Below are 20,169 nucleotides of genomic sequence, written 5' to 3' on the forward strand. Positions count from 1 at the left end.
AAGAAAGAAAGAAAGAGAGAGAGAAAGAAAGAAAGAGAAAGAAAGAAGGAAAGAAAGAAAGAAAGAAAGAGAGAAAGAAAGAGAGAGAGAAAGAAAGAAAGAAAGAAAGAAAGAAAGAAAGAAAGAAAGAAAGAAAAGAAAGAAAGAAAGGAAGGAAGGAAGGAAGGAAGGAAGGAAGGAAGGAAGGAAGAAAGAGAGAGAGAAAGAGAGAGAAAGAAAGAGAAATCCTACAGGCCCAGATGTTTAAATACTTTCTTAAAACAGCATGCTATCTGTTCTGCACTGACCTACAATGCTAAACTTATTAACTCCCATTTGTATATGGGTCTGTTTCTGGACTGCCTATTCTATTCACTGATGTATTTTTATTTCTGTGCCATAAATTCTTTCAATTAACAAAACTTTATAATTAAATTTTACTTGTTATTTTTCAGAATTTTTTAATTCTCACATGTTTATTTTCTACAAAGAATATATGGCAGGGGCAACATTATTTAATCTACAAAAAGCAACAATGCAAAATAAAAATTGATAAAAAATGTTGAAAGGTTAAAAGAACTACAAATGCTTAAGGATGGCTCATCTCGAAGATCATTAAAACAAGAAACAATGTTTATCTTCTCAGAGTTGCAAGATTTAGTAACACCTATTGTGAGTAGCAAAAATAAGCCCTCTCACACACCTGTGGCACGTATGTAAACTGGTGCACTGTTTTTAAAGAAAACTTAGCAAATGTTTTAAATTAACAAAAACCTGAAGAAAGTGATAAACACCCTTAAATAGTAAGCTGATTAAATGAAATAGTGATATAACAACACAGCCTTTGAAAAGATGAGATGGATGTTTATCTACTGAAATGTGAAGATGTACAAGATATGAATTTGTGGAGAGTAATATAATGGAGAGAAACTACTCTCCATTAAGAATTGAGAAGACAGGGGTGCCTGGGTGACTCAGTAGGTTGAACATCAGACTCTTGGTTTCGGCTCAGGTCATGATCTCATGGTTTGTGAGTGTGAGCCCCCGCTTCAGGCTCCATGCTGATAGCAAGGAGCCTGCTTGAGATTCATTCTCTCTCTCTCTCTCTCTCTCTCTCTCTCTCTCTCTCTCTCTCCCCCCCCCCCCCCTCTCTCTCTCTCTCTCTCTCTCTCCTTCTCCTCTTCTCTCTCAGCTCCTCTCTCTCTCTTTCTCTGGAAATAAATAAATAAACATTAAGAAAAAATAATTGGGAGGATCAAGGGAGCCTGGCTGGCTTAGTCAGTGGAACATGCAACTCTTAATTTTGGTGTTGTGAGTTCAAGCCCCACAGTGGGTATAGAGAGGTTGCCTAAAAGTAAACACTTAAAAAAAAAATTGGGAAGATAGAAAGGGGGCATATCTATACTGTTTTATCCTTAAAAAGTATATTTTTAAAGATACGTAACCTAAGAAAGCAATCAAGAATGGGAAGTGCTGCATGAAGACAGAGACTGAAAATGCCCCACAGATACACAAGGTGCAGAAGGAGATTCAAATGTTCTAAAGCAGGAACTGAGGGCACTGGTCCTGGATCAGAACACAACAGATGGGACCTGGAACGGAGTCTCAAACACTGATGTTCCTCTCAGATGACCAACGCCTTATCATCTGGACACACGAAGTCATTTCTATACCATTAGTTGAGTAAAGGAGAGTGGCTGGCAATCAGGGCATAAACACGTCCAGAAGTCACAGACTTGTGTGGAGTGTAGGTTACATGACTCACAGCTAAGCATGTATGATTAGAGAAACTGCCTCATGCAACTAACTGTTGGTTAGAAAAACCCAGCTCAAGCTGATTATGCCAACTCTTCAGCCTTATACAGCAGCAGTAAGAACGGAAATGATGTAAATGGGGCTTCAGGCCTGGCCTTACTTTTTTTACTTCATATTTAATGGCAAGTTTCAAGCGGCTGAGATTTGGACGGCTGTGATCTCCCCCACCATGATACACTTCGATGTCCCCATTCAGAATGGCCTCCACTTCTTCGGTATTTCTGCACAGATCAAGGAGTCCAACAACAAAATCCTTGCACTGCATTGACAGTTTTTTGTAGTCATTCTGGGAAAGACAAAGCAAAACAAAAAACAATAATGGAGAAGTAGCGCATTTACTAGGTGACGCAGTGGAATTTATCAGTCACTTGACAGTTGGGAGAGGAAACAAACAGAAAAATTCTATCTTTGGGTTTACTGTTCTTTTAATGTGCTTTAACTGCTGTTCTACTGGGTGATTTCTGAAGTATCTTAGCACCATAAAGATGTTCTTCATATCCAAAGAAAGGAAATTTATCTAAAACATAAGCAAAGCTGTTGAATAGTGTACTGTGCCCAAGTCACCTATAGGATCAGGAGAATATGAAGTAAGCAATTTTTCCCACAGCAGGATCCTACCACTTTGCATACATCATGTCTCATGCTCATGACTTCACCAGCAAGCACATCATGTACATTTGGTAGATTTTTGTAAGATCTTGTAAACTGTTGGTAAACTTGAGAAACACAGGACATTTGGAGAGATTCCAGAGAAAAGCAAACATATGTCATTTATCTATTTAATAAATTGTATTGAGAAACTTAGCGTACCAAAATCAGGGTCCAAGACAAGATCTAATATAAAGTCTGAAAACCAGGATTCTTCTTTGGAGAAAAGAAAACTTAATGCAATGCAAATGCTTCTGTTGTAATTTGTTGATGATGACCTAACATTACGTTGGGAAGACTTAGGAAGTATAGATCATATTCAAACATAAAAAATTCACATCTTGAAAAGATGCCCTACATCACTGATGACCAGAAAAATGCAAATCAAAACCATAATGAGATACCACCTTACATCTGTCCGAGTGGCTAAAATCAAAAAGACATGTGTTGCTAAAGATGTGGAGTAAGAAGCAGCCCCCATGCACTGTTAGCAGGAATATAAATGGTACAGATGTGGTGGAAAGCAGTATGGAGGCTCCTTAAAAAATTAAAAATAGAAATACCATAGGATCCAGTAATTTTAATACTGGATATTTACCCAAAGAATATGAAAACACTAATTCTTTTTTTTTTAATTTTTTTTAACGTTTATTTATTTTTTTTTAAAAAAATTTTTTTTTCAACGTTTATTTATTTTTGGGACAGAGAGAGACAGAGCATGAACGGGGGAGGGGCAGAGAGAGAGGGAGACACAGAATCGGAAACAGGCTCCAGGCTCTGAGCCATCAGCCCAGAGCCTGACGCGGGGCTCGAACTCCCGGACCGTGAGATCGTGACCTGGCTGAAGTCGGCCGCTTAACCGACTGCGCCACCCAGGCGCCCCTGAAAACACTAATTCTAAAAGATACACGGACCCTGATGTTTGTTGCAGCATTATTTACAATGGCCAAGAAATGGAAGCAGTCTAAGTGCCCATTGATAGATGAATGGGTAAAGAAGATGTGGTGTGTATATTATGGAATATTACTCAGCCATAAAGAAGAACGAGAACTTGCCATTTGTGACAACATTATGGTATTATGCTAAGTGAAGTAAGTCAAATAGTGAAAGACAAAGGCCATAGGATTTCACTTACATGTGGACTCAAAACAGACAAACAAAGCAGGAACAGACCCACAAAAAGACTGGTGGATGCCAGAGAGGAGAGGCATGTGGGGGATGGACAGAATGGGTGGAGGGGAGTGGGAGATAAAGAATTCTAGTTATGAAATGAATAAGTCAAGGGGATAAAAGGCATAGAGTCAGAAACACAATCAGTGATACTGGAATAGTGTTGTTAGGGGACAGATGGTGGCTATATACACTTGTGGTGAGCACAGCATGATGTGCAGACATGTTGAATCACCATGTTGTGCACCTGAAGCTGATGTGACACTATGTGTGAAGTATATGTCAATTAAAAACACAACTCTGTCTAATGTATATACACCAGGTATTAACATCTTCATTCAGGTCTTTCTAATACTTCCTCCCCCTTTTTCCTCTTACATTGAAATAAGGCCATTTATAGGTCAATGTTAATCAAGAAAACCTATCAGCTTGAGTTTGTTGCATGGCAAATGGATTATATTACCTAATTTAATCTTTTAGGTCATCTTGCTCAGTTTGGTTAAATAATGTGTCCAAGATCATGTAGCCACTAAGTGTCAAAATCAAACATTAAATCCAGCTGTTAGGCCCCAAACCCTCTGCCTTTAAGGACTATGCCACTTTGTCCCTTCTTTGTAGAAAGCTTTTCTATTTTGAAAAGTGGGAAGAAATAGGAAGCACGTAGGGCAAACACTATTCCCATTTTCCACATCAAAAAACTAAGGTTCCCTGAGGTCACATAGCCTCAGTGGCAGAGTTTATGCTTAGAGTTATAGCTTTGCTAGTTATTTCCGCCATCCTGAAGCTGCTGGTGTGTTTAGAACGAAAATGTCCCTTGGGAGAATCAGGAGAGGAAGATGGTGCAGTTCGAGCAGCTCTGGATGTTAGGCAATAAGGAGGTATTTTAGGGAAGCCTATATGGGTGTGGGTGCAGCACGTACCTGGGCTCCTCTCTGTAAATCCTGCCAAGTGACCCATTACAATTCAGTGGCTTCTAAACAGGCTATGCCTTCCTAACTGCGGGTCCAAACAGACTCCATGAAGGCAAACTGATGAAACAAATTCTGCCTAACGGAGACTGGCTCATGCTCCTTCTAAACAGGTATCTAGTCAGATAGTACAAGGAAGTCACAAGGAAACAGCTTTATCCTTTTCATGAAACAGTCAGTTAGGGTCACAGGGACAAATGTTAAGGTGTGCATATGTTCCCCATGTCCACGGTCTATAGAGTGGTTAGGGGCTTGGGTTTTTCCACTCAAATACACCTGTAGTCAAATCGCAGATCCTTCAGTTTTTAGCCATGTGATCTTAGATAAATTAAAATCATTCCATGAGGTAGGCACTATTATTATTCCCATGTTACAAATGAGAAAACTGAGTGTTAGTTAGATTAAATAAGTGTTAAAGAAACTACACGTGCAGGGGCACCTGGGTGGCTCAGCTGGTTGAGTATCTTGGTTTCGGCTCAGGTCACGATGCCAGGCTGGTGAGATTGAGCCCCGCATCAGGCTCTGCGCTGATAGCTGCAGAGCCTGCTTGGGATTCTGTCTCTCCCTTTCTCTCTGTCCCTCCTCTGCTCATGCTTGCTCTCTCTCAAAATAAATAAGTAAACATTAAAAAAAAATAGCTTTAAGAAAAAAGATTGTCTCTCTCCCTCTCTCTGCCCCTCTCTGCCTCAAAAGAGAAAGAAAGAAGGAAAGAAAGAAAGAAAGAAAGAAAGAAAGAAAGAAAGAAAGAAAGAAAGAAAGAAAAGAAAGAAGAAAGAGAAAGAAAAGGAAAGAAAAGAAAAGAAAAGAAAAGAAAAGAAAAGAAAAGAAAAGAAAAGAAAAAAGAAAAAAAAGAAACCACACATGCAAAGTACTTAGCATGGTGCTGAGCATTTGGCAAGCATTCCATAAAACACATTTATTTTATTCTATATCATCAAAGGCAAGATCTGAAAACAGGCTGTTTCTTGACATTTGTAAGTATCCTTGCAGCTAAAGGCAAAATTTATCTTGCTCTGAAAGGTCTTTTCCCTCTTTCTCAGCCTCCTCAAATCCTATGCATTCTGCCCATACGCAGCTGAAATGCCATGTACCTGTACCTTCCCTGAAAACTAATCTGAATTAAATGTTGCTTCCTCTGGATTCCACAGCACATCACTTATAGTCCATCTAGTAACTTCACTTCTCTCTATATCATATATATTTACGTGTGCATGTGTCTCTCAAGTCACTGGGACTTCCACCAGCTTATTCATCTTTCTGGCCTCAACAGCACTTCTCGCCATGCTGTGAACACAGACACAGTTCCAGAGGAAACAGAACCTGGCTGTAGAGTACAGCATGTCTGGACTCTGGTCCCAACTCTGCCAGTCACCAGTTGTTGGTCTTGGGCTTTAAGTGACCTTTCTGTGCCTCCATTTCTTCATCTGCAAAGCAAGTAAGGTTCTCAAGGTTGTGATAAGAATTAGACATAAATGTAAAGTCTATAGAACGTGTCTAAATGGTGGTGACCACAAGTGTTACGACATATCATTGTAACAAAGAGCTTGTTGAAAAAAAAATACAAAATTACCTCCTGTCCGCAGTAGCTAGCACAATCCTAAGCACCTATGGAAGCTTATTAATACACCTTGACTGATGAGTGAAGAGTGCAGTCCTTAACGTTACAGACCTACCTTGAACTCCTTCTCAATGTTGGCCAGCACAGCCAGCTCATTGCTGAGTTCTAAAGCTGTCATGACTGGGTCTTCACTAGACAGTGACAGGTAAGCTGGACTTGCCAGGCCCTTGTAGGCATTAATCCTAGATCTGGAGTGACTAAAGGAGTCATGCTTCTGTTTCTGGCTGCACTCACTGCACTTGCAGAAATAGTCATGAGGCCGTTCAATCCGAGCACCCTTCCGCAAGAGGGTATGCACGATTTCATATTCCTGGCAGTGGGCGGCCAGAATGATTGGAGTCACATCATGAGAGAACCGTGTTCCATCTTCATCATAGGCATAAAAATCATCTTGCTGCAGTTCAGACTGGCTGGGGCTGGTTGCTAACCTCTTGCCTTCAGCAAAAGCTGGATGACTGAGAATAGCTTCCACAATCCGAACATAACCTTTACTAATAGCTAGAAGCAAAGCATCCCCAACACGAGAGAGGTTTTCTTTCTTGAGAAGAAGTTCTGTAATTTCCAGATGCTCGTTGGCCACGGCCAACTGCAGGGCATTCTGGCCCATGTAATCCACACAGTTAACATTGAGGGACAGACATTCTTCTAACATCTTCCTCACCACTGGGATGTTGCCATATTCAGCAGCATCTAAAAAACGTTCCTCCTCAATAGATAAGCTTGTTGAGCGATCGTTAAACATGTAAGCTGGTCCTCGGTTGGCCAACCTTCTCCCCTTCTCACGGAGAATCGTCTGCCGCCGGTGGGCCAGTCTGTTGTCGGTGTCCTGGCTAAAAGGAAATAGAAAGATTGGGAACAAATCATATTAAGAGCATTTTAGTGAGCCAAATGACTTGCCATTCAACTAATGCAACCCTCAAGTATATGAGATGTTGTCTCATCATCTCTAGACCAACTATAATAGAAATGGGAATGCATTTATTTGTTAATGGATTCCAAGAACTTCTTTAAGAAAGCCAAGCACTTTGCAGATTTTAATGTTTCCATTTGGAGTGGAGACTCTGGAAATTCCTATAATCTCTCTGTGCCATTGAAATAAGGATTAATGTGAGTGTTTCAATCACAGATAGTATAAGAAAGACCCACAATCAGTCACCAATATTATATACACTGTGAAAATATTAAAAAATAGAGAAAATAGTAAATCCATTCAACACATACTTACTGGTTCCCTCCTATGCCAGGGCCAGGCACTGTATAAGGCCCAGGAAAATCAATGGTGACAAAAGTAGAAACTTTTCTGCCCTTATAAATCTTATACTCTACTGGGAGAAACTGGGAACTAGAACATTGCCTTGTTATCGGTTGTTTGTCATGATAAACCTATAGCAGGGTTATGTAGCATAGCTTCCAGGAGAAAGTTAAAGGCTAAAAATGGAAGGATGAGTACAAGTCAAGTGAGGGTGTGCTTTAGGAGGGTGGGACAGGGGTTGGGTACAGGTAGAGCGCTTTCTCCAATGGAAGGGTCAACCAGACACTAGAGCACAGGTTTCATTAATAGGAACAGTTAAGACTTGGACTCTGCTAGGTGTTCTAAAAATCACTGGAAATGAGAACATTATGAGTAAGGCACAGGTGGGAAGGAACACTTCTGTGATGGAGATGGGTCAAAGAGATGGCCAGCCTTTAGTGCAGGCCTTCAGTCTGTGATAGGAGACAGTGATCCCTTCTCTAGTCAAATGCTACAATGGACATTTTCTTCCTTATTGATTTATAACTGTATGTCTTAAAGTTTACGGCTCAATCCTTATCACTGTCACTAACCACAGACTCAAAGGTACAATTCACTGCAGAACAGGGAAGGGCCATGTTAGGAGGGTGGGGGCTGAAAGGAAGGAAAAAGGTGTGGTTGGTGATAGATATGATAGATGTTTCCTCTCTTTGTAAATGTTTCCTAGAGCCATCCCTCTGAAGACTGTCACAAATTTCCCAGTATGAAGACAACTTAAATTGGTCCAAAGACCCCATAAATGATCTTCCCCTCCAATGTGGCCTAAATATCTTTCTCTACGAGTCCTTAACCATCTTGATATCCAATATCCAGGTAGTGTTGTCTACGGTTGTGTGATTCCCAAAGAAATAGCAAGATGTCAGCCAACTCACAAATGATTATGATTCTCCAAGGAGCTTGAACAGTATGCTGCCATATTAACCAATGTTTTCCATAGACTCATTCAACAGTGAGCCCTCCAGCCATCCATGGTGTCTCTTCAAAAGTGACCAGCCTGATGTGTTATTAAAGAGACAACTTTGTAAATTTAAAAAATGATGTCAAGGGCAATGGCTACAACACTAGTAATTTCTAAAGTCAGTCTTTTGATATTGTATGGGGAACTTTTGTTAAGTATTAAGGGAATGATTTCTACATGTATTTTGCTTTCTGTAACTACTGCTTTGTTTTCCATTCCATTTTTAATGTTATCAAAGTTGTGCACATACACAAATAGAGGACTCTATATGCTTTATGAAAACAGCAGCCCTCTGTGTTTCATTTTCCCCACTTCCTGATCTCCAGAGGCAATAATGTCAATATTTTAGCTTATTATTTTACAATTTAAAAACTTACAGCCATACAACTTATTAATATTGTTATTTCTGAATTTCCAGGTTTGCAATTATCTATGGAATTCTCGCCAAAGGTGAAATTCAGCCCACTTTAACAATCTCCCTGCCCCTGCACACACACCCACATGGACACACCTCAAACACACCTCATGGTCCTTTATCATTCCAGGGTAGTTACAGCATAACTTTGGCTAGATAACTACAATAATACAGTGATAGTCCTAGCTGTGACAAGGAGTGTACCATGGTGTCTTTCAGGATACTACTTCCCTATGTCCTGAAACCCAGTTGTTAATAATTCTCTTCCTGTATTCATATGCTTAATGTTCTGTGTACTTATGACCAATGCAACAAAATTCTACTCTCCTTTGGTCTAAATCTTGTTTTAATTCATCCAACATCCTATGTATTTTTTTAATTTTCGCCTCTTGAAGAGTCTTTTCTGTAGCCTCCTGATCTGCTAACCTGGACATGGTTACAGTCTAGACTCAAACGTATGTTGTCTTTGAATCTTCCTTTGGCATCATCCCAACAATTCTCTTTGCTTTGCTTTTATGTTGGGTTCCTTGTGTTCTGAATCCCAGACTCTCCTCTTTCTTAGCTCACTCCTGTGCCCTAGTATAGCACATGCTCCACTAGCTGACTGACAAAGTATGTGCAGGAGGTAAACTTCTTGAGATTTTGCATGTCTAAAAATGACTGTATTATTGACAACCTTAATTGGTAGTTTAGCTGGGTAGAGAATTCTAGGTTAACAATAATTTTCAAAGCTTTGTACTGTTACATTCTAGTTTTTGTAGTGGCTATTAGGAAATATGATTCTGGATGTTCTCTTTGTCTCTGTTGCCCTAAAATTACATAATTTTTTGTTGGAGGGAACCTCCTTTCTTCTGTGGTTCTGTGCACTCAGTAAATCTTTTCATCTGGAGAAATGGGTGCTTTTCTGAGAAATATTTTTAACTCATTTCTCTGATAATTCTGTTTCCTGCTGTCAGTGTTGTTTCTGGGACTCCTTTTGGATGCTGGACATTCTGGGATTACCACTAAATTTTCTTATCTTTTCTGTCCAATTTCCCAGTTAATCGTGGATTTGTTGTTTGGTTTTTGTTTTTGCATTACACTATGGACATTTCTTTAACTTTATCCTCTAATATATCTTTTGAAAAATATTCTCTGCTGCTATGTTTATAATTCTCAAGAACATTTTTTTTTGTTCTTTACAATAACTTTTCTTCAAGACAAAGACACATTATCTTCTCTTACCTAATCCAGAGACATTAGTGATAAAGACCACACAGACCAGAACACTTTAGAGAATTTACTCCTAAGTTGCTTTTTAATGTGTATTATGTACTGTAGATTTTATATTAGAGTTTTTCATCCAAAAGCTAGTGACCTTTAGTAGGTATACTTTTCTATTTAAAAGAAATAAAATTAATTCTAATGTCTCTTCTAAAAGAATGCAATTTTCCCTCATAAAAAAAATTGCCAGCATCTAATGTCAGTTTTGGTGAAAGGCAATTCTTGGAGGTGAGTTTTTAGAAGAGCGGCATTATTTCTGACTTAACAGAATGGATGAAGTAGAAGCATGGAGAGTCTCGTCACATGAGCAGCTATCATTCTTCTTCCCTCTAAGATTTTGAACCCCTTTCCCTCCTCTCTGTCACTCTTCTGGCCTCTAAAAACCCCCTCCAGCGTGTATTACCCCACAGCTGCTGCTGTAGATTGTAGACTAGAGGAACCACGAAGATTAGGGGGAGAGGAAGTGTTGCTAACCACAGAGAATGTGTTCAAAAAGAAAAACTGTAAAATGAAGGGAGAAAAGAGCTAAGATCAGGGGATTTATGAAAGTGAGATGAAAAAGTACTATAGGGAGAACTTGGGGAAAGTTCCTGTAAAAACAAAACCAAAAAGGCATAAAATGGACACAAAATAGTACCAAGAACCAAGCCTCTGTTTTGTTCTTTTTCTTCCATGAGAATAAGAGAAATAATTACTCCAGCCTATGTCACAGGATTTTTCCAGGGTCAATTCAAATCACAAATTGGAAAGCACCTAAATTTGAGTTTCATTTTTTTTTACAGCCACAGGTTTATGCATTTATATGAACAAGAAGGTCACCAACTTTACTACTTTCAGCTGTTATTCACATGGAATACCCATGAAAGGCAAGGACTGAGATGGTAATTGAGAGGCTTTTGTCTCTTTAAAAAAAGGAAAATCATTATAAGTAATTTAACTTATATCTCAATTTTTAGTTTCCAAAGTACTATTTGTTCATATATCACCTCTAAATTTACACAGAGGTAGTTTTGTGACATCTTTAATTCTAAAATTTTAAAAGACTGATTTATGACTTTAATGCCTATTTATCTGAATAATGGCAGGCTCTATCCTAGCAAGCCACTGTTCCAAGGATACGTCCCATTTTCTTCTAGACTGTTATGGCTTTCCTACCTATAGCAGCCATTCTTTTGAGGAAAGAGCAAAAACATTTCCATAGAAAATGTTTTCTTCACGTTTAAAGCATCTCTTGTCCCATTGTGGCAACCATAAATATTAATCCTATGCAGTGACATGAATTTCTGACACATTTTTTGGAAAGGCCTGGATTATCATTACCTCTTCAGTACTCTGTGGCCAGTAAAGCCTGATACAGGACACGTCTAGAGGCATTTGAGATTGCCCTAAGGAAGATAACCACTGCAGGCTCTCGGAAGGCAGTTCTTGCACTGGTAGTGAGATAAACCAAGAGCTGCCAGTATGGTGACCCAACAAAATGCATACTTTGCTGCCTCTGGTCTTCCCTAACTGCAGTCTCAAAGGCTCCATGTATTGTATTTTGCCACAAGTGGTGTTGCTTAACCCTGAATTTCAAATGCAAAAGCAAAACATGTAAAACCACTTTTTCAGGAATACACATTTTAAGACTTTCAAGAAAGCTATGAGATGCTGCTAGATTACATTACCCCTCTGAGGGATTTTACAAGGCTATGCTGTAGAACTGTACATTAATTGCAAAGTAACCTCATAAAACCACCTACTAGAAAGAGGAACAACCGCCCAAAGCAATATATCAACAAAAGAGATATTTTCATTCCAGCTAAAGGGCACATTTTTGCAAAGTCAGTTCTTCTATTTAAGAAAAATATTTATTAAGAATTTTTCTTCATCCATTCAGCCATGTTTAGCAGGATTAAATGTTTGGTAACCTACATTTTCATGTCTGTATTTTAAAAATTTGTTTTATCACAATATTTAAATACCAGTTCTAGGAAGGAATGTAACTAGCCACTGCCCACTTGGTACTCAAATACTGATTAAGTCATGAAAATCAACGGTTTTTACATACCTCATTTTCCTGATTCTTTTTGCTGGCGAAATAGTGCCTGTTGCCCCAGATAGCGAGAGATGAAATAATCCATCTCTATTGAAAATGCCAGCAATGCAAATTAGCTTCTGAGTCGAATGGACTGTGTGCTTTGAGTCCAGAGTATATGTAGTAATTCCTCTATTTCCTGTTCAAATATAATGTGCTTTTATCAAATGGAACTGCTCTTATACAAACTAAGCTTTACATTAAGTATCTAACTTAATTTTTTATTTTGTGTTTCCAAAATACTTGAAATTTTAAAATCAAAGCACAATTCTACCAAAGAAGACGTGTGAAAATATAAATGGCACATAACTATCCATGCGGCGTGGAACAGCCAAGATAGCAGATTGTTAGATTTAATCTGGGAAGGTGAAAATAAAGGAGATTCTAGGATATATATTTTATTACCTGCACGATTATACAAGGAAAAACTGGACTTGAGTACTTACAATTAACAGTCAACACAACTAGCAATTCTGCAGACCACTTTAGAAGGATGAAATGATGAAAGTAGTTTTGTTCTAATTTATAACAATGAAATTATTTTCACTTTATCTGTTTAATTCCTGGCCACACACCCCTGGCCTTCCCTCCAGGGTTGAGGGAGCAGTAAACAATTAGAGTGGTTTTCCTACATCCAATGAGAGCCAGGAATATTTTGCTTTATTCACCAGTGGATCCCCAGTGCTTAGCAGAAAGGCACACTGCAAACCCTCACACAATTGTCTAACTCACGCATCTTTCTCATCAAAGGAATTAAGGTCAAAGCCCAGAGCCCATTCGTTCCGATTAAACCAAGAGCAAATACAAGGTACAGCCCTACAAACAAAACACGATGATTAAACCTCAGTGTGTCCTGGGGTATGTACATCATTATATATTACTTTCAAATTAGCATCGAGCTTAATAGGGAACAGAGGAAGTTAGAAGACATATCTTTTTAAGGGCGTCTTTGTGACTGCCTTGATCCAGAAGTAGAGATTTTCTTGTCCTTTCCTGTCACTGATTCTGCTCTCTGCATGTCCTTGACACTACACATAAAGCATAAACCCATTTTCACAACATATTACCAAATCCCTGTGACTTCCAGAGAGTTTTCAAGATAGAAATTCTATATATATTATGATTCAGTTAGCTTCAATTTTCCCCTGTTCACTCAAATACTAACTGACTGAGTGATCCTTCACACATCACACCACCACCTTATTCCAAGAGTGAAACACAGACTCCTGAACTGATCGTCATGTTCAGTTGGGAGCCAGCTGGTTGTGTGTAAGTTACATATTTTTTGGTTATTTTTATCACAGATTGACATCTGCTTGTATAAATTAGAAACCCAACTATGTAAGAGAATGAAAATAGTAGTAAATAATGAAAGTTATAGAAACTTTCTACATGATAACTAAGTCTGAAATGTCATTGTTTCTTTTTAGCCTCCACTTTCTGGATTATTCTAGGTATCATGGCTTCCTCCTCTGAAGTGTTCTTTGGTTGGTCTCTGGACACATGCATCTGTTTTGGTCTATTTTAGTAGAGTACTCTTGAGAATATTAAAAAGTTGATGTGTAATACAAGCAAAATATATCCCAATTATCTCATCAAAGAAAGAGATTTAAACTATTTGCTTCTAATAGCAGAAGCTGTCATAGTCCTGTGTATTACACAAACCTATTTTCCCATTCCACAAGTAACCTCTGTGTAAGACAGATTCCAGGCTGGAAAAAACCCAGCATACTTAAACTGGGTAATAGGACGAGTTTAATGAAGAGACTCTAGGAATGTGTGGGCAGGAATCAGGGAAATCCGAAAAGGTGCCAACACTTTACCCAGGTCTAGGATGGTGCAGGATTAGGCCTGAAAGGGGCATAAGGAGGTAATAGTTACTGCAAGTTAGGACAACTATAAGGATAACACTTGACAGAGTTTCTGACCTTTGGAAGAGGGCAGCAGCCAACCCTCAAGGAGAGAGTTAGGGGAACTTATACCCTGACCTCCCTCTCTCGTGACCTCTGTTATCCCACAGGGACCTCCCATGGGCTGCACCCACTCAAAGCCTGGGGACAGAGGAGCCCACTGATATAGCCTGCACAGGCCTGCATTGATGTCCTCCCTAAGGAAGAGGTCGGTGTGCGTGCAAAGTAGAAAGTGGACCAGAAGAGCCAGGCCAACAACAGCCCGCACACACTCTAAGAGTGAGTCTGACTTTGCCATGATTAACTCCCTCAGAAACTACTGATGAAAGCACGTGCAGAGAGAAGATGGCAAGTGTACAATGTGTTTATTATGAACCCAGAGGCATCAGTTCTCATCTTTCTAGGCTTATTTTCCCTTCAATAAGCTAACTATCAGGAGAGACACTCATATTCAACTTCAGGCAGTACACTATCTTAAAAAATGAGCCCATAACTAAGATTCATCCACCTGAATTTTAAGTTAATACTCATAAGAGGCTTCACATGAGCAGTTCTGACTCTGAGGGTGGGAAGGATAGTAATGTAATGTCATAGAAACATTCAGAATTGTTGAAATTGTGTGTTCAGCAGATGCTGAAGCTGTTGACTGCTGGAGGTATCCATGCTAAAGGAACGGCCTTCACTAACAAGTCTGGAACACGCTCCCAACCTCCACCACAGGGGCCAGATCCAACTGCCCACGGGGCAGGTTAAATCTACACAAGCCTGGCATGAACAAGAGAGTGCAATACAGAGGGGACGATGACTGCATGACGTGGGGAACACTTCAACTGATTTAGAAAACAAACTTACAGAATGCCTTTCTTTGCTGATTTTAGACAGCTCTCAAACCTCATATCCACCATCAAGATCTTAACAGTTCCTTCCTTCCTTCCTTCCTTCCTTCCTTCCTTCATCATTTCAAACATTTACTGTCCCAGGCACTATGGCAGGCAATGGGAGATTCAGCAGGGAAGGACACTCAGAGGGCAGAAAAGAGAGCACTGGTTAAAGGCATGGATGTAAGAGTAACTAGACACAGGTTCAAGTTCTAACCTGCCCATTGTTGACTCTCTGGCTTCCTAAAAAATAAGGATTATAATGATCCTATTTCCCAGGATTGGTGGGAGGGTTACAATATTGTGTGTATTTTACTTGGAAAATGTTATTTATAGCCCTGTCATGATACTACAAGTCTTAGTCATCTTAAGAACATTATGCAGTACTCATTATTCTCATTGACATAAAGATAATGCAAGCCATTTAGTACTTGATAATAGTAAGTGCTCAATACGTAGTCTTAACTGTTATTATTCTACAGTATTTTCAAGTAATTTGTACTTGTCATAAACTGAAATACACTTATCCACCTTCAGTAAAAATGAGGTATGGCAATTTGGTAGAGTTTGATTTTGAACACACTTATTGTGTCAAGAAAATTGTAAGTTTACTATATACTTACCCCTAGGTTTTTAGCTTCTACATAAGACTATCAGGTGAACTCCTATGAATATGTATATTACATTAACTAACTTCACTAGAACTGACAGGCTGAGAACTGACATTCACTAAAAGTTTACTATGTGCCAATCACTTTATCAGTGTTATTTTGTTTAATTTTCCTATAGTTGGTGAGGTTGGCTTTATTACTTCTGCTTCATACATAAAGAAATGTTTTGGGATTTGTCCAAAACAGAGATGTTACACATTGGGGAAAGTGTTGTTGTTGTTATTATGTTTTAATACAGCTGAAAAAAGCTAAGATGGAATACCCTTAAAACAAAACAAAAACGAGGCCTCTACAATTCCTGTATAATACACAGAAAACCCTTTACTAAACTCATACTAACAATAAATGGCAAAGCAAGATTGTATACTTAGGTTCACAGATATTGTATTTCATTTTTATATCTTATTTTACTATTGTGAAAGATAGAGCTATAATTTTAAGTTTAATAAAATTAACAGCATGTATCCCCCACAACGAGCCCCCGTCTGAGGACTAGATCACTGATAACCTTGAGAAGCCCCGTTGTGCCCATTCTGAATCACTATCTGCCCCTACAACACTACCTGGCCTTTGCGGTGAACGTTCCTTCAACTTTACTATTTTTTTTTAGCTCTTCCATCTTTGTAGCCCTAAACAATAGAGACTGATTTGCAAAAAGGAGGTATTTAGCACAAACCCAACAGAGGAGGGAAGGGAAACACTGCCCCTGCTGGCAGAGCAGAGGCGTGCCTGCAGCTTTTCGGAGAGCTCATCCGCACCCCACCCCCACCCCACGTGAGTTAGTTGGAGTGACCACGAGTGGGTCCTGGGACACACAGGTGACATCAGGCTGCTGTTCTTGCCTCTCTTACAGAGGAACAGGTCAAGGCAAAACCCCTCGGAGGGAAGGGAGGACTCACCGTTTCTCTACTCTTCCGTAACACCAACGCTGTTAGCCAAGGTCTTTTGCATCATCTCCTTTTCTGTGTTTTCAAAAACCAATTTCACCAAAACAAAACACTGCATTACACTGCAGGCCTCATAGTGTGACTATAGCTATAGTTGCTAGAAAGCTCCCACTTCCACTGGGCCAACAATGGAACGTGTCTACTTCCATTGGCACAGCTACATTCCGCTGTCAGGGGCCTGGTCAGCAAGCTGCAGTAGAAAATGGGATTTTCCAGGTGGCTAGAGCTATAAAAGTTCAACGACTTCCCTGAAGATGGGTGAAAAGGAAAACCACTGAAACCATTGCTTTGGTGCAACACAAAGCAAACTCGCTAACTCCTAGAGGCTTTGGAATCACATGTACAAAAAAAGAAGGCTCTACTTTTCTATGGAAAAGTTATTCTTATTTTACCCTTCTTCTTTCATGGCAAAAACAAACTTCAGTCCCTGTACAGGCAACCCACACCATTTTGATGAACTGCATTATATTGCTATGCGAGTAAGTTTAAAATTGAGAACGGGGCCCAAGTTTCAGGTTTTCTCTATGCATCCTACTCGGTGATTCCTTATTAACACCCTGAGTCACAGAGTGAATGTGAGTGCACAGGATATATTTCTGCATCACTTCTGCTTTATCCACCAAGGCACTAACGGTGAAACCACAGACCAAAATGCCAGGTGAGCACTTAGAAACGGTGTCTTTCAGGGGCGCCTGGTGGGCTCAATCAGTTAAGTATCCGACTTCGGCTCAGGTCATGATCTCACAGTCCACGATCTCACAGTTCATGAGTTTGAGCCCTGAGTCAGGCTCTGTGTTGATGGCTCAGAACCTGGAGCCTGCTTCGGATTCTGTGTCTCCCTCTCTCTCTGCCCCTCCCCCACTTGTATGCTCGCTCTCTCTCGCTCCCTCTCAAAAATAAATTAAAACATTAAAAATTTTTACAAAAAAAAGAAGTCGGTATCTTTCAACCTTCTCACTTTTCAAGTACCTGTCTTAAGTTTTTTAAGAAGAGGAAATGTGTAAAAATTATTTTCTAATGATATAGATACTTTCCACGTGAGGAAAGTAAGGCCCCCAGTAACTTACCCAATGTTAAACAGCTACCTATAACCTTAAACTATTGACTCCTTCTTCACCCCAAGACGTTATTGATGTGGGAAACAAAGGCAAAAGAAAAAAATGAAATTTCCTTACTATCCATTGACAACTCCTTGAAACAGGCAGAGTGACCTTCCTCTGGGAGCTCAGCTGCCTGGATGATGACATTTTGCTAAATGTCATCTTAGCCTGACGCCTCCGGATTCTTTACATCTACTTTAATATGTATAACTTCCTTTGGAGGGGCGCCTGGATCACTCAGTTGGATGAGCATTTGACTTTTGATCTCAGCTCAGGTCATGATCTCACAGGTTCGTGGGTTCAAGCCCCACATCAGGCTCTGTGCTGACAGTGCACAACCTGCTTGGGATTCTCTCTCTCCCTCTCTTTCTGCCCCTGTGTCACTCACTTCCTCTCTCAAAATAGATAAACTTGAAAAAAAAAAAAGACATCTTCTCACAAGGGGCTTTAAAAGTAAAGCCCCAATCTTTAACATTCTAAGTCTCCACTTCCTGCTTTTTCCCTGCATCTTACCACATATCACCATCATCTATATTTTACCTATTTGTCTTATTTATGATCTGTCTCTTTCACAAGAATGTAGTCCTGTGAAGGCATTCTACACACTTCCCAATGCCTGGGGCAGTGCCTGCACTTGTGAGGTCCCAGGGAACATCTGTTGAATGAATGGAAAAGTGTACAGATATAACCTGAATTGACTGGTGTAAGGATATGAATGTCTCTCCAGTGCCGGCATTACACAAAGTATTTTTTAGGAGGTCAATAAAATCTATAAAGCTCTCCCAGATTAGAAACAGAAAAGAGGGAAAATACAAATTACTAACGCCAAGAAAGAAAGAGGTACATCATTACAGATTCTGCAGGCATTGAAAGGACAGTAGCATATGATAGACTACCTCATGCTTATAAATTTCATAACTCGGACTAGCAAAAACATTTTTAGATACAACACTAAAAGCATGATCCATGAATTTTAAAAAATTGGTACGTTGGGTGTCATCAAAATGAAGAACTTTCACTTTTTGAAAGACACTGTTAAAATAATAAACAATAAGCCACAGTTTGGAGAAAATGTTTGCAAATCACCTACCTGATAAATGAGTCGTATCCAGAATAAAGAATGTACAATATTCAGTAATAAAAATCTAATAAAAAAGATCAAAAAGAACCCAATAATATGAAGAATCCAATTAAAATAAGCAAAACTTTGATAGACATTTCACCAATGCTTAAGTATGAATGATAAGTAAGCACAGAAAAAGCCACTCAATGTTATTAGCCAACAGAGACGGAAATGATGACCTCTGTAAGGCACACTGCACATCTATGAGAATGGCCAAAATTAACAGGAATAATTGTGCCATACTCCAGTGAGGATGCAGGACAATGGGAACTTTTTTCTGTTCCGACTACTATTATTTTACTACTACTACTACTACTATGCAAGATTCTAATTCACTAACATCCCCTTCTGTATATGGAGAGTTCAGACACTTTAGCGGACTGTTGGCTGTCTTGGTGCAGGAGACGGGGCTGTGGACCCTTCAAGTTGTTGGTTATCTACCTTATTCTAAGACAAAACCTTTTTCCTTTTTGCTCTTTTTCTCTTTCACTAGCTAATAGCCAAAAGACACTTCACTTTTGCCTTTCTCTCTAGATCAGACACATCATGAAGCATACTTTTTCAAAGTGTGCATGCTTCCAAGTCCTGTCTTCGCTCTGATCTACCAGGGCACCGTCTTTAGGATTTTTCAGACGGAAGGTCAGCTTAGTCTTTCTGGCAGTAGTTTTAGATCAACCCAAAGCTGTTTGCTAGTTTTCTTCTGATCTCTCTCCCATAGTTTTTCTTCCTCTGTCCTTGCTTGTTCCAGAGCAGGCCAGGGTGGAGGAGGGCAGGGGAGCAGGATGTGAGAACTTGCATTAGGATCTAGTAGGATTTTCTCTTGCGGTAATTTTGAACTTTGGTCACCTCCTGTTGTAGGGGCCAAGGGCAGGCTGCCCCAAGATGGGCCACTTTGTCATGAACGTTATTCTGAGTAAAATCAATCCAAACCCAGCAGATTCAGGAAAAGCTCTTCACCTCCCCCCTCAATTGCCTGCTTGTACCAGGAAGAGATACTAACAGAGATTCCTCTCCAGCAAAGGAACTCATCTGTGTAACAGAGCAGCCCTGTTTTCCCAAACATCTCCTCTCACCTTCCTGCTAATGGCCTTCATGTCCTCTGTGTCTGCTTCCTGTCCTCCAACTTGACCCCAGTCCTGAGCTCCCGGAAACATCACGATGCCTCACTGTTTCTGGAACTCCTGGTTTGTGTGGACTCCCTGTATGTACTCCTAGCAGATGTGATTTTCTCCTGTTAATGTGTCTAGCTGATCTAAGTCCAGCTAGAAGAACCACATGGCAGGAAAGGTCTTCCTCCCAACACTGTCTTCAGGTTATGCCATAGGCACGGTTTCTGTG

At 39.8% G+C, this 20,169-nt stretch overlaps 1 protein-coding gene across 1 annotated transcript in view; it reads right to left on the reverse strand.

Moving 5' to 3' along the window:
• The window catches only part of TRPC6 (transient receptor potential cation channel subfamily C member 6), a 130,381-nt gene that overhangs the window by 36,314 nt on the left and 73,898 nt on the right, over positions 1 to 20,169 (reverse strand). Inside the window, exons 2-3 of the mRNA XM_043579154.1 lie at positions 6,254 to 7,028; positions 1,895 to 2,080 (exon numbers count right to left, since the gene is read on the reverse strand). Coding sequence (XP_043435089.1) covers positions 1,895 to 2,080; positions 6,254 to 7,028 — 961 coding nt within the window. The remainder of the gene's footprint in view (positions 1 to 1,894; positions 2,081 to 6,253; positions 7,029 to 20,169) is intronic.

Source organism: Prionailurus bengalensis, chromosome D1 (genome assembly GCF_016509475.1).
Source record: "Prionailurus bengalensis isolate Pbe53 chromosome D1, Fcat_Pben_1.1_paternal_pri, whole genome shotgun sequence".
NCBI classification, from domain to species: Eukaryota; Metazoa; Chordata; class Mammalia; order Carnivora; family Felidae; genus Prionailurus; species Prionailurus bengalensis.